A 13,818-nucleotide genomic window follows, 5' to 3' on the forward strand; every position below is an offset into this window, starting at 1 on the left:
CGCGTCGCCGCTATTATCCGTGACAAAGGTGGGCATATCTACTATTAGGTAGGTTGTCGTGATTTTCTGGAATTAAAGTCAGTGTACAAAGGGGAAAGGTTGTTATCAAAAATCTCTAAAAGTTATTGACCAACTTACAGATAATTTCTACATTCGGATGAAACAATGAAAAAAATCAACGAAAATTTAAGTGTCAAACACGCGAAATATTTCGTGGTAAACTGAGTATAATTCATATCGCAAGAATAAATTACAGCGGCCATACTAATCTTGGAAATAGGACCATCAGACGTTGCTAGATCGCAGGACGAGCGAAAGATGGGCAATTTCACAAAAACGTGATTGCAGACTCTTATTTATTGATTAGTTGCCGTCGTTACAGAGGCCACGGAACAAGAATGGTCATGATGAACCTACAGGCGAAAATAATACAGACCACCGTCGTCACGGGATATACTACATGTGAAGACATATTTATTCCTTGCATTCCATCGATGCTCAGCGACTTAAAACGATTTCAGTTTTCTGTGCGACTTGTATTCGCTATGGGTATCAAAAAGCGCACAGGGCAATCACTTTGTGTGGCAGATATTAAACACCCCGGGCAACGCCGGACACTGCAGCTAGTATACTATAAACTTGGACGACATGGGCGATGACGAGAAGGCCTGGTCGCCTTGTTAGCAATGTGTCGCTGTAGTGAGCAAGAAGGAAGAAACACCCCATTCGCAATGAAGGATTAAGTTGTCCGACCGGTCGTTCGAATTCTGATTTACTGTAGTCTCACGGAATCGCTTAAGCCAAATACGAGCACACAGCTCTTGATATAGACGTGACGGTAGGATTAGAAAACTGGATTTGATGCTATGTCTTACCGACAGCCAATCTTCTCGAGCAGCATTTCCGAATGGGGTGTGGTAGACGAAATACCCACACGCCATAAGACGCTCTGCCGAGTGTGGATGCAGACTTGCAGCGGATGGATGACTTGATTCAAGAGTTCCGGATTTTGTACTCCGTTGTAGGCCTGAGCTCTCATGATGTCGATAACACCACGTGAAATGATACTCTTCCTTTCAGAATTTTAGTTTTGAATCAACTGCCACCTCGTTTTGTGCACCTTACATGAGGATGGATGTTAATATGAACGACAAAATGCAATACTCAAGCACACACTAACACACTGATCAGGAGTTCTGTGCGTGAGCCACATTCGTACCCTCCAGCGCTCCAGTAACTTTGTACCGCCGTCGATTAAGAGTTGCTTCCCCGCTACTGCAGCAACTTGCCCGCCTACTACTTTACGCTAAATTTCAACCTCGATACGGAATCCCCCGCCGTGAGTAAGAAACACATTCCTTGGGCCGTACAGATGCAGCAGAGGGTTGGGAAGGGGAGGGTAGCGAGGAAACTTACACTGACGCTGTCAGCGGGAGCGGTCGGCGGGCGCGCAGTCTGCCGCCGTCTGGGAAGTCACAGCTGCTTCTTGTTGCCGCGGCGTTTAAGCTGCGGCGTAGTTTACAAACTTGCTGAATAACATTACCGCAGCTTGGGCCCACGTGCCCGCCGACGCCGACCGACCTCACTTCTGCGCGCCGCGCCAACTCCTCCCGGCGGAGTTGTGGACACCCAGCCGGCGGAGTTCCGCCCCTGCCAGCGTGACCCTCGCGATCGCGGAGGCGTATTGAGCCTGTCGAAAAAGTCAAAACATAGTTACACTGGGTCTGTTTATAGTGATACGAACATTTTTATTCTACGCCAAGTGTGCCAAACAGATGATGTTGTACTTAAATTTATCCGTGTTTTGTATGGAGTTGTCTGCAAGTGCATTATGAATATATGAAATAATTTCTACTGCTTCAGTCACTTTCTACTGATATTTGTTAGCGGGTTGCGCTTCAGTAGCAAGCTGTCGTTGTCAGTTACGTGGATCTTCCATTAATTTGAAGGATTGTTTGCTAGAAGTGATAGCGATTTATTTATCTTAGTGCGTACGTTAAGTGATTTGTGTGTTTAAATCATTTCATTGGTGCCTTTCTTTGTATTTTTGCTGGAATGCTTTGTGTGTGCCCAAAGAGCACAGTAATAAACACACCATCATCATTTAATATTTTCACGTCCAGATGTTTCCGTCATTCCAGGGACCCTTAACTGCCATGATAAACTTAATATGTGCCATGACATAAATATGTTTATACAGGGTGTTACAAAAAGGTACGCCGGCCGCGGTGGTCTCGCGGTTCTAGGCGCGCAGTCCGGAACCGTGCGACTGCTACGGTCGCAGGTTCGAATCCTGCCTCGGGCATGGATGTGTGTGATGTCCTTAGGTTAGTTAGGTTTAAGTAGTTCTAAGTTCTAGGGGACTGATGACCACAGCAGTTGAGTCCCATAGTGCTCAGAGCCATTTGAACCATTTGAACAGAAAGGTACGGCCTAACTTTCAGGAAACATTCCTCACACACAAATAAAGAAAAGATGTTATGTGGACATGTGTCCGGAAACGCTTAATTTCCATGTTAGAGCTCATTTTAGTTTCGTCAATATGTACTGTACTTCCTCGATTCACCGCCAGTTGGCCCAATTGAAGGAAGATCATGTTGACTTCGGTGCTTGTGTTGACATGCGACTCATTGCTCTACAGTACTAGCATCAAGCACATCAGTACGTAGTATCAAGAGGTTAGTGTTCATCACGAACGTGGTTTGGCAGTCAGTGCAATGTTTACAAATGCGGAGTTGGCAGATGCCTATTTGATGTATGGATTAGCACGGGGCAATAGCCGTGGCGCGGTACGTTTGTATCGAGACAGATTTTAAAAAAAAAATCTTTATTATTAAACCATTATAATTTATACAAATCAACCCACTTCCTTAATTCATTAGTGCGTCCTAACAGTTATACATTTATATAAATTTTGCAGCTAGTTTAGTGTTAGTATGTGAGCTACACTTGTTAACATAACAATGGGCATCTACTATCTACATATGCTGTTTATACCTAATTCCTACAACTAATTTAATTTATGTATGTAATCTGCAGCGTCACATGTGTGCCAGTGAGGATATAAACCTACTTTCATATGCCTTGCTCTTCGAGCTAACCCCGAAGAGCATGCCCCTGGCACTGGGCAGGCCTCGACGTTAAAATTCGCTGCAGTCCCTATCTTAATTTCCTATAACTAAGTCCTACGAGCTAACTTAACATACGTCATGTTTGGTGTGTCGCAATCGGTGGTTGTTCCCTACTCCCCCTAGTCCTGCACGTGGCGGATTCCAACTGAAATGTAGTCGGCCAGTCCACGCACAGGCGGCATGGGAATAGGGCTTTTAGACGCAATCGGTGGTTATTGTCATTATTTAGTGTATCTCGCCTAAGTAGTCAAATAGAACTTTTCGAGATACCTCGTTTGCCAAGGTGTTTAAAGTCTGAAAGGTTTCCTCTCGTCTGAGTAGTTGGTATGTGTCTCGGTTGGGTAGTCTGTCTCGTAGTGTGTTTGTAATATCATTGAAGAGGGGACATTCGTAAACAACATGCTCGGGTGTACCCTCCGGATCGCCACAGTCGCACGCTGGTGTTGCCCTCTTCCCAAATCGACATAGATAAGTCGGGTAGGGTCCATGGCCAGTGAGAAAGTGAATCAGACCTCTTGTGGGCTCAAAGTACTTCAGTCCAAGTCGTTCCCTCACGTCAGGTAGAAACTGGAAGGTTCTTCGTCCAGCCTCTTCTACTTCCCAAGTCTCCTGCCAGAGCTCCTCCCCTCTTTTCCTTCTCTCTCTTTTGTCCCCCACCCTAATACCCATAATATCCACAATCTTCTCATAATTTCCCTTCTTGACCCAATACCAAGCCGCCTGTTCTCTTATCTTTATGTCCAGAGGGCAGAGCCCCATTATGACTAATAGGGTCCCCCCCCCCCCCCCTGGAGATGTTCTATAGGCTCACACAGCTCTTAATACCATGCTTCTCTGGACCCTTCTCACTGCCATGGCGGGCACAACCCTCGTGAGCCTGTGCGCCCAGACCCCCGAGCCATAGCCCACAACTGAGGTTAGGATACTGTTGTGAATAGTCTAATTAGGTGTGGGGGAAGATGGAATCTTTTGTGGCCTATTGAAATCAGGTTATTTAATATCTGAAGGGCTCTCTGGGTGGCACTATCAATGTGTTTTCCGAAACTCCATCTCTCATCAATGATAACTCCCAAGTAGCGTGTCTCACGTCGTCGGAGAACTGGTGAACCGTCTATTCTGACCGTCGGATTTCTAATAAGATGTCCTTTTAGTAATAGGTAGGTGGATTTACTGGGCGATATCGTCATTTTAGTCGTGTGGCACCACTGTTGGAGTTTGTCTAATGCTGTCTCTATTTTCGGTTCAATGTCTTCGCGGCTACGGCCACCAACCAACAGGAGGAGGTCATCCGCGTAGGCTATCACCTCTAGCACCTCATCACTTTGTTGTAATCTATCTAATAAAGACTCCATATGGATGTCCCAGAAGAGGGGTCCTAAGACGGAACCTTGGGGACATCCTTTGGTAATTATCTTTCCAACTCTTTCGCTAGATGATGATAACCAGACCTCCCGATCCTTGCAATAGCTCCTCAGGCAACCGTATAGCGGCCCTGGACACTCTTTCTCCCGCAAGCAGGAGAAGAGCGAAGGACGAAGGTGTCTCGACAGGAAGACGTTCGAAGCAATTGATCGGCGTCTCAGGGAGCACGGAACATCCCAGCCTATGACTCGCGACTGGGGAAGACCTAGAACGACGAGGACACCTGCAATGGACGAGGCAATTCTTCGTGCAGTTGACGATAACCCTAATGTCGGCGTCAAAGAAGTTGCTGCTGTACAAGGTTACGTTGACCACGTCACTTTATGGAGAGTGCTACGGGAGAACCAGTTGTTTCCGTACCATGTACAGCGTGTGCAGGCACTATCACCAGCTGATTGGCCTCCACGGGTACACTTCTGCGAATGGTTCATCCAACAATGTGTCAATCCTCATTTCAGTGCAAATGTTCTCTTTACGGATGAGGCTTCATTCCAACGTGATCAAATTGTAAATTTTCACAGTCAACATGTGCGGGCTGACAAGAATCCGCACGCAATTGTGCAATCACGTCATCAAAACAGATTTTCTGTGAACGTTTGGGCAGGCATTGTTGGTGATGTCTTGATTGGGCCCCATGTTCTTCCACCTACGCTCACTGGAGCACGTTATCATGATTTCATACGGGATACTCTACATGTGCTGCAAGAACATGTGCCTTTACAAGTACGACACAACATGTGGTTCATGCACGATGGAGCTCCTGCACATTTTAGTCGAAGTGTTCGTACGCTTCTCAACAACAGATTCGGCGACCTATGGATTGGTAGAGGCGGACCAATTCCATGGCCTCCACGCTCTCCTGCCCTCAACCGTCTTGCCTTTCATTTATGGGGGTATTTGAAAGCTCTTGTCTACGCAACCCCGGTACCAAATGTAGAGACTCTTCGTGCTCGTATTGTGGACGGCTGTGATACAATACGCCATTCTCCAGGGCTGCATCAGCGCATCAGGGATTCCATGCGAGGGAGGGTGGATGCATGTATCCTCGCTAACGGAAGACATTTTGAACATTTCCTGTAACAAAGTGTTTGAAGTCACGCTGGTACGTTCTGTTGCTTTTTGTTTCCATTCCATGATTAATGTGATCTGAAGAGAAGTAATAAAATGAGCTCTAACATGGAAAGTAAGCGTTTCCGGACACATGTCCACATAACATATTTTCTTTCTTTGTGTGAGGAATGTTTCCTGAAAGTTTGGCCGTACCTTTTTGTAACACCCTGTATAGTAAAGATTGTATGTGCATTGGTTGCACTACCTTATCAAACGAAATAAATTTGTCTTACCAGTTGCCGGCCGGTGTGGCCCTGCGGTTCTAGGCGCTTCAGTTTGGAACCGCGTGACCGCTACGGTCGCAGGTTCGAATCCTGCCTCGGGCATGGATGTGTGTGTCGTCCTTAGGTTAGTTAGGTTTATGTAGATCTATGTTCTAGGGGACTGATGACCTCAGATGTTAAGTCCCATAGCGCTCAGAGCCATTTGAACCATTTTGAACGGATGGTCGGGGCACCTGAGCGCTGAAGCACAATACAGCGGCAGCCAGCTGGTATTGTAGCGGGAGCGGAAGGATAACTGGACAGTGCTTCGGAAACTCTGAAAATCTTGAATGCCACAGAGAGGAATGAGGAAGCGTTACCTCGGAAATCACACAGGATGCGTTATTGCCGAGGATTTTTTCTCTGAGAAGCATGCCATTGTATGAATTCCTAAGTAACAGGTATAGGTATTTCCTCGCAAACTTTCCACGCTGGACGACAAAAATCTGAAATATCGTTGGTCAGCGTTCGGAACAATCTGTGGAGAGGGAGAATATTCCGTGGTTTCGAGAATATGATTCGCCTTCTACAGTTACGAGGGAGGGGAGCTGAGCTTTGCTGGAAAGCCAGCGGTGGAGAGAAAGAGGTTTTCCGTTTTGAGCGCCCCTGTTTGACAGTATCAGCTTTTGTTGGTACAGATGGACTTTCTGTCTTTGCTCTCAGGAAAATTTATAGTTAGAACGGTTAGGGACAGTACTGTTGTGAACTTATATGATCGCCGCCAGGTAGGGAGTCGTCGTTGAGTACGCAACATTCAGTGATTGGGAGCACTTCTTCTGTGTATACTCACGTTGAGACGTTATCTGAATTCCGTCCTAGTGGTTGGGAGTTCGCTTTTCTTGTCTGTAGAACACAGAGAGGAGAAGACGGTATTAGATTATACTACTCAGACTAGTCAGACTTCTGTCTTAGTGTTTGAAAGAGTTTTTTATTTTTTGGCTGGAGTTCTTCCATCGTCGCAGACGTGTACGAGAACCATCACTCCGACGCACCTGATGCAGTACATACGGTGATATTGCTAATCGCTTTGGATTATTAGGGTTATATAGCTAAACAGCTGTGATCACGTAATTTGTATTTCCACTTAGGCTGCACACCACTGTATATCATCTTGTAGTGTTTGGTACGTAGATGACATCTGTCATCTCGCGTTATTTATATTAGATTGCGTAATCATAAAAGGGGCAGATTTGGCCAATTTGATCAGTCATATTAGTTAGGAAATTCATATTACTTAGGAAATTAATATTAGTTAGCAAATTCATTGTCCATTGAACATTGATATATAAACGTTTGCAATATATAAAGGAATTTTAATCTACAATAAATGTATAAGCAGAAACAACATTTATCACTTTCTAGTTACTAGTTCCCTTAACCATGCATTTATGTTCGTGTTGTAATTTATATGTTAAAGACGAAGATGGACGAAATAATATCACAACTAAGAGACCCTAAGATCTGCTTCAGAGGGTAGTCAGACATGGCCAAATCTTGAGTTTCGCTTTCAGTTTTTTCCTTTGCACACATTCATTTTTACACCCGCCTGGAGTAACATCTGGGAGGGTGATTTTTTCCAGCGTGTACAAACTCTAGGGATTGACCGATATGAGGATACAGACCAAAAACGGTATAATGAACTTATGTCCGTAAATGCCATGCATGATTTCCATGCTAAAGACCGTTTATTCTATCATACTTTGTTACAGACACTGCGGTCTAATACGCGCTGTACCATGCATCTACAGATACAGTATGCACTGTTTCCTCCTGTAGCGTGCTACTGTTCCTCATAAGTCATGCCCTAGCGCCCTCTCAAATGGTTCAAATGGCTCTAAGCTCTATGGAACTTCACATCTGAGGTCATCAGTCCCCTAGACTTAGAACTACTTAAACCTAACCTAACCTAAGGATGTCACACACATCCATGCCCGAGGCAGGATTCGAACCTGCGATCGCAGCAGCAGCGCGGTTCCGGACTGAAGCGCCTAGAACCGCTCGTCCACAGCGGACGGTTAGCACCCTCTCCTGTCATAGTAATCGGTAATGTTGCGCTCGGTTCACTTCTCTTGATGACTCACCTTTAGTGAATGTGATACAGCGTTGCACGCAAAGGTTCCATATTCGAATCGAAAGCTTGCAGACATGTTAATTACTTACGGAAAGGCAAATCGCAACGGACGGTGGACAGCAGGAGACCTATCCCCGACAAAATCAGCCACAGTATTCAATGTTTGCAACAGCGATTCGCCGTTTGTCTGACGCAGGATCGTTTGAAGCGAGAAATCAGGAAGGACTAACCGGAGTGATCGGACACTACACCTGGAGGAAAATGGAAGGCGACCCCCGTGTCAGAACCAGGCGGTTGGCCTGCCCATACAAGATTAGCTAGACGAACTTCTGGAACATTCTCTACGACAATTGTTACTACACTTATCACTTACAACATGTGCAGCGAGAGAGATTCCACATCGGGGGCAGTTTTGTCACTGGTTTCTTCACCAGGCAATCACGATTCCGGGATTTGTGTCATCCATCCTATTCACAGATGAGGCCAGCTTTACGCTGAGTGGTATCTTCAGCTTTAATAACAGTCATCTGTGGGATAGTATGCAGAATCCTAATAGTATGCTTGCAGCGAATCATTAGCATCGGTGCAGATGAAATGTGTGAGCCGGGGTAACTGGGGACCGCATTTTAGGAGCAATCTTCGTTCCACGTCGCCTGACAGGCCGGAACTATCGGCGTTTCTCACGGGTGACTCTGTCTCCTCTGCTGGAAGAAGTGCCATTGATGATTCGAAGCCACACGGGATTATCCGAGCGGTCTAGGGCGCTGCAGTCATGGACTGTGTGGCTGGTCCCAGCGGAGGTTCCAGTCCTCCCTCGGGCATGGGTGTGTGTGTTTGTCCTTAGGATAATTTAGGTTAAGTAGTGTGTAAGCTTAGGGACTGATGACCTTAGCAGTAAAGTCTCATAAGATTTCACACACATTTGAACATTTTTTTTGATGATTCGAAGGGTTATGTGGCTGCTACATGATGGTGCCCCAGCCCACTTTGCCGTTAACGTCCGGACGCATCTCAGTTATGTCTTCCCTGGTCGATGGATCGGACGAGGAGGTCCAGTTGCATTGCATGCTCATTCGCCGGACCTCAGCCTGTGCGATTTCTGGTTATGGGGCCATCTCAAAAGTATCGGTTAGGCAGAGCCCATTCCATATGTGGAGATACTGGAGCAGCATATTGATACTGCTTTTGACACTGTTCGGATGCAGGCTGGCAGATGTGAACGTGTGAGACAGAACATGCTACGGCGCGTACACTCATGCGTTGAGGCATATGGAAACAGTTTTCGACCCATACTGTAACTCTGGCTGCATGGACAGCGTATATTAGATCCCAGACTCTGTAACAATGTTTGATTGAATAAATGGTCTCTAAAATGGTTCAAATGGCTCTGAGCACTATGGGACTTAACATCTGAGGTCATCAGTCCCCTAGAACTTAGAACTACTTAAACCTAACTAACCTAAGGACGTCACACACATCCATGCCCGAGGCAGGATTCGAACCTGCGACCGTAGCGGTCGCGCGGTTCCAGACTGAAGCGCCTAGAACCGCTGGCAATGGTCTCTACCGTGGAAACCATGCATTTCCGGACGTAAGTTCATTAGAACTTTTATGTTCCGTATCCTCTCCTCGATCAATCCCTAGAGTTTGTATACAGTGGACTAAATCCTTCTGTTTAGAAAAAAATCAGTATTTTTGCTGAGCTGTCCGTCATCAATTTATTCTTCTTCTGTGCGTTACTGGATGAATTAGAGGGTCTCTTCGCCACTCTGTATGGTAGTCCTGAACACACCCGCCTGGGAGGACTTGGTGAAGTAAATGGGCTGCATCAGCGACGCAGAGAGTGGCCGGCGGTCCCTCGGCCCTTGTGTGCGACGCGAGGCGCTCCTCTCGGACGCGGTGTAAGCCGGCGTGTAGTACACGGTGCTTGCGGCCGGACCGGAAGCTCGGCCGCCGCCCCACAAGACGGCGCAGCTTCCTCCGGGTCCGGAGAGGAGGGCGCCGGCCTGACCCCGGGACACGCCAGTTATTTCCGGCAATCTCGGCCGCGCCCTGCCCGCCCTCGCCTCGCAACCTGCCTCCCCGGCGCGCGTTGCCAAGGCAACCGGCCGCCCCTGCGTGCGCCTGCCGCGGGCGCCGCAATTAAAGTGCGTCGCTTCCTCCGCGGGCGGAACCCGCGCCCGGCAATTACGGCGGACATGTGTGTCTGCCGCGCAGACCAGGGGCTCGCTCGCTACTTTCCATAATAGTGCTCATGATTATCGGAAAAACGGTAAGGAAAATCGAGCGATTCCGTCACCCTGCCCAATCGAGTCCACTATGTATCTCTCTCTCCCTCTCTCTCTCTCTCTCTTTCTTTCTCTCTCTCTCTCTCTCTCTCTCTCTCTCTCTCTCTCTGTGTGTGTGTGTGTGTGTGTGTGTGTGTGTGTGTGTGTGTGTCTGTCTGTCTGTTGAATGTGGTGTGTGTGTGTGTGTCTGTGTGTGTGTGTGTGTGTGAGAGAGAGAGAGAGAGAGAGAGAGAGAGAGAGAGATTGAAACGTCCCCTTACAAAAATTAGTGAATCACGGTGCTGATAAGCTCCTTACGTTATTTGATTTTCAAACAGCTGAGCAAAACTGAACGTACTCAGACATTTCTCTCTTTACTTATTCTGATCATCACTAAACTGACATACAATATTTTTAGCGCAACGCAATTGACTTTCAATAATCCCTACAAAAGAATGGCCCTGACTAACAATAATCGATACCTTTCATGAATCACTTACCTCACAAAAATCTTCGTTACTCAAACTACTGCAATACAGCGTGCGCCAATACTGCCAGCTGAATAAAAGGTTCTAACTACTGAAAGCACTAACTACTGATAGGCATGGTTAGCAAATGAAAGATTTTGATAGAGAACAAACAATGTATTTACCTTAATAATGTTCCAAAGTCATCATACATATATCAGTTCATGATATCCAATATTACAAATTTACTCTTTCTGATGGACACACGTCCAGATCGTCCGCTCTCAAAATTCTGCCATTTCTCTCCCCACGTCCACAACTGCTGGCGGCTAACCTCCAACTGCGCAACGCTACGCGCTGTTCGCATCCAACTACCCAACACTACAATGGCGAAATCCAACAATGCAAACCAGCCACAGACTGCACACAGCACAGCCAGTGATTTTCATACAGAGCGTTAGGTGACGTTACCAATATAAAAACCTAAACAGCCTACATACAGTTGGTGAAAATGCACTGCTGTCCATTAACTGCAGTACCATGAGGATGGTAAGCAACAAGCGTCAAATTGGTGATAAAGGCAAGACTCGAATGATATTGATTACGAAACGGGAGGGTCGAAACAGAGGGGGATTCTGTTGGCTGTTCTGTTGATTTCGCTCACCGTGTCCTCAACATCCGATTGGGTCATGATCTCACTGTCTTCTACGCGGAATTACAGGCGCTCTTGTAGTTCCGGGTACAGGTGAGACGTGTTGCGATTACTTAATTCCTCGCCTTTACGACTCCTTGAGTGCCCTTCACACTCTACAATACTTGTACCCGGAAATTTGACAGATATCCAGAACTCCCTTCTCCACCAACGACGGCTGCGGAAAGAGGTGTCTTTCTCGTAGGTACCGGCGCATATAGTTATTAAGGGGAACGAAGTGGTGGCTGTAGCAGCTAAGGGGGCATGTCGCTATAGTCCAGTGTGCCATCCCTCTACTTGCTGTCACCTCGCTGTTGAGGTAAAATGTCACGTGTCACGTGTCGATGGGAGAAGAGTAGCTGGAAGTGACTGACAGTAAGATGCATCTGGTAAAGTCAACAACTCAGTCGTGGAGTACATGTATCTTCCCCGAGCCACGCAGACGGGATGACATCTTTGTCAGTCGTCTTCGCACAGGCCACAGCTCCATGACGCATGGCTTCTTGCTCGAGCGAGAGGACCCCCCCCCCCCCCCAACCCCTCTCCAGCATTGTTTGCTGCCTGTGGCGTTCAATTTACGGTGCACCACGTTTTAATGGACTGTTGTTTATATTCAGTCAAGAGGGCTGCAACTCATTTGCAGGCTAGACCTATATTTTAAATGACAATCACAAGAAGGAGGTACGTCCTAAAATTTTAGGGAGAAATTTCTAATGTATTTTCAAAGTGGCTAGTTCATCCATGTTTTTTTATACGTATATGATCAGTCACATTTCCCTGTAATTATTTTAGCTTTTCTCTTATAATTCATGACGTTTACTTGCCAAGTTTACAACATCTGCCTATTTTTACGCTATTTTAATGTATGCGAGTTAGTGACTGAGGTTCTGAGAGAGTGCATATATTTATGTATATTACTCTTCTTTGTTCCACGCCAATTTAAGCACATTCGTGACTAGTAATATTTGTAAGGGCACTGGCAACCTCGTCTTTTAGCGCCAACAAACCACACACACACACACACACACACACACACACACACACACACACACACTGAGAGAGAGAGAGAGAGGAGATGATGATGATGATGATGATGATGATGATGAAAGAGCAACTTCAACCGAGAGAAGGGGCTGTATTACCCCCTTTAACACTTTGATTATAGCGGATCGCAGTGGATCGGTTGTGAGAGGGACGCCTTCCATCATAATTTGAGTTATGGGGGTACTTAACTGCCTTCACCCACCCACTGAACCGATTACTTCTCTCACCTAATTTCACTTTTATCCATCGAACGGGAACTCATTATGTTCTTAGCATTCTCACTGTCACTATTACGAATTTCCTGACCAGAAGACATTAATTCCGTACTGTCCTGGTCCTTCATCGGGTTGGCAGGTGACGTGTTTCTCGCCAAGTATGATCCCTAGGGAGCCCTCGTCTGGCCTCTGACCCGCAGACCGGCCCATCTCGAATACTTTGACTTCTCTTTAAATTATTTCTCTTCTCTGGAATCAATGTAGTTTTCAACGCTTCGCGTTTACCACTCCTACGAAGCTCTACACCCACCATTTGATCAAATTTGCGACTGACGTCACAAAGAAGTAAGTCCATTTGGACTCTCTCTTGAACAAGGTACGGAGGACCTCGCTGTTTCGTGCTTTAAACCTCTACCCCACCCTCTCCCCAAAACCAACCAACCGACCAACGTGAAGCTGGCGTAACGTGTATTACATGCTTCGATACGCAAATTATCAGCATTACAGCGCAAATGCACTGTAACAGTAACGCCACCTACAGTCGGTATATACATAGGAAGACTATGCAGCTGGCTTTCCATTCATAAATCGTATAAGTATGTTGGTTGCTTGTAAGAAATGTTACAGAGAATGAAGGAGATGCTCCTAGCAGCGCGTGTCGCAGTTCGATAGTAGCAGGATAGTGCTCTGTCGAGACATCCGTTTACCGTTCAGCGTCCTTGCTGTTCACATCAGTCTGGAGCCCACACTGTCATAGGAATGTGGATGGTTTCAGGAGAGCTATATTCGACCCCCTGCATGATTTCAATGTCCTCGCGTAACTTGCACCCGAGCAGACAGACGTATCGTTCGCTCGGCAGTGAAGGATCGTATTCTCACGGCACTTACCTTGAGTCAGGCAATGGGTTTGTTTGCAGCTAAACAAACATGCACATGGAGACTGCACCACCAGCTTTCAGCACGGCAAACAGTGTCGTGGCTTCCTTTGACGCGACAGCAGAGCGAGGTGCCCCAACAACGGTGAGCCCAACAACAACATTGAATAAAGATACCACGTCATCTTTCGCCTTATGTGGGTCAGAGGGTCAATGACAGGGTGGGTCCGGACCTTCATTTCGGATGGTTAGATTTGAGGGA

General features: G+C 46.6%; 1 protein-coding gene across 1 annotated transcript in view; it reads right to left on the reverse strand.

The window, feature by feature from the left end:
• The window catches only part of LOC124606109, a 196,867-nt gene that overhangs the window by 95,021 nt on the left and 88,028 nt on the right, over positions 1 to 13,818 (reverse strand). Inside the window, exons 3-4 of the mRNA XM_047138073.1 lie at positions 9,794 to 10,121; positions 1,587 to 1,690 (exon numbers count right to left, since the gene is read on the reverse strand). Coding sequence (XP_046994029.1) covers positions 1,587 to 1,690; positions 9,794 to 10,121 — 432 coding nt within the window. The remainder of the gene's footprint in view (positions 1 to 1,586; positions 1,691 to 9,793; positions 10,122 to 13,818) is intronic.

This window comes from Schistocerca americana, chromosome 3, assembly GCF_021461395.2.
Source record: "Schistocerca americana isolate TAMUIC-IGC-003095 chromosome 3, iqSchAmer2.1, whole genome shotgun sequence".
Taxonomy (NCBI): Eukaryota; Metazoa; Arthropoda; class Insecta; order Orthoptera; family Acrididae; genus Schistocerca; species Schistocerca americana.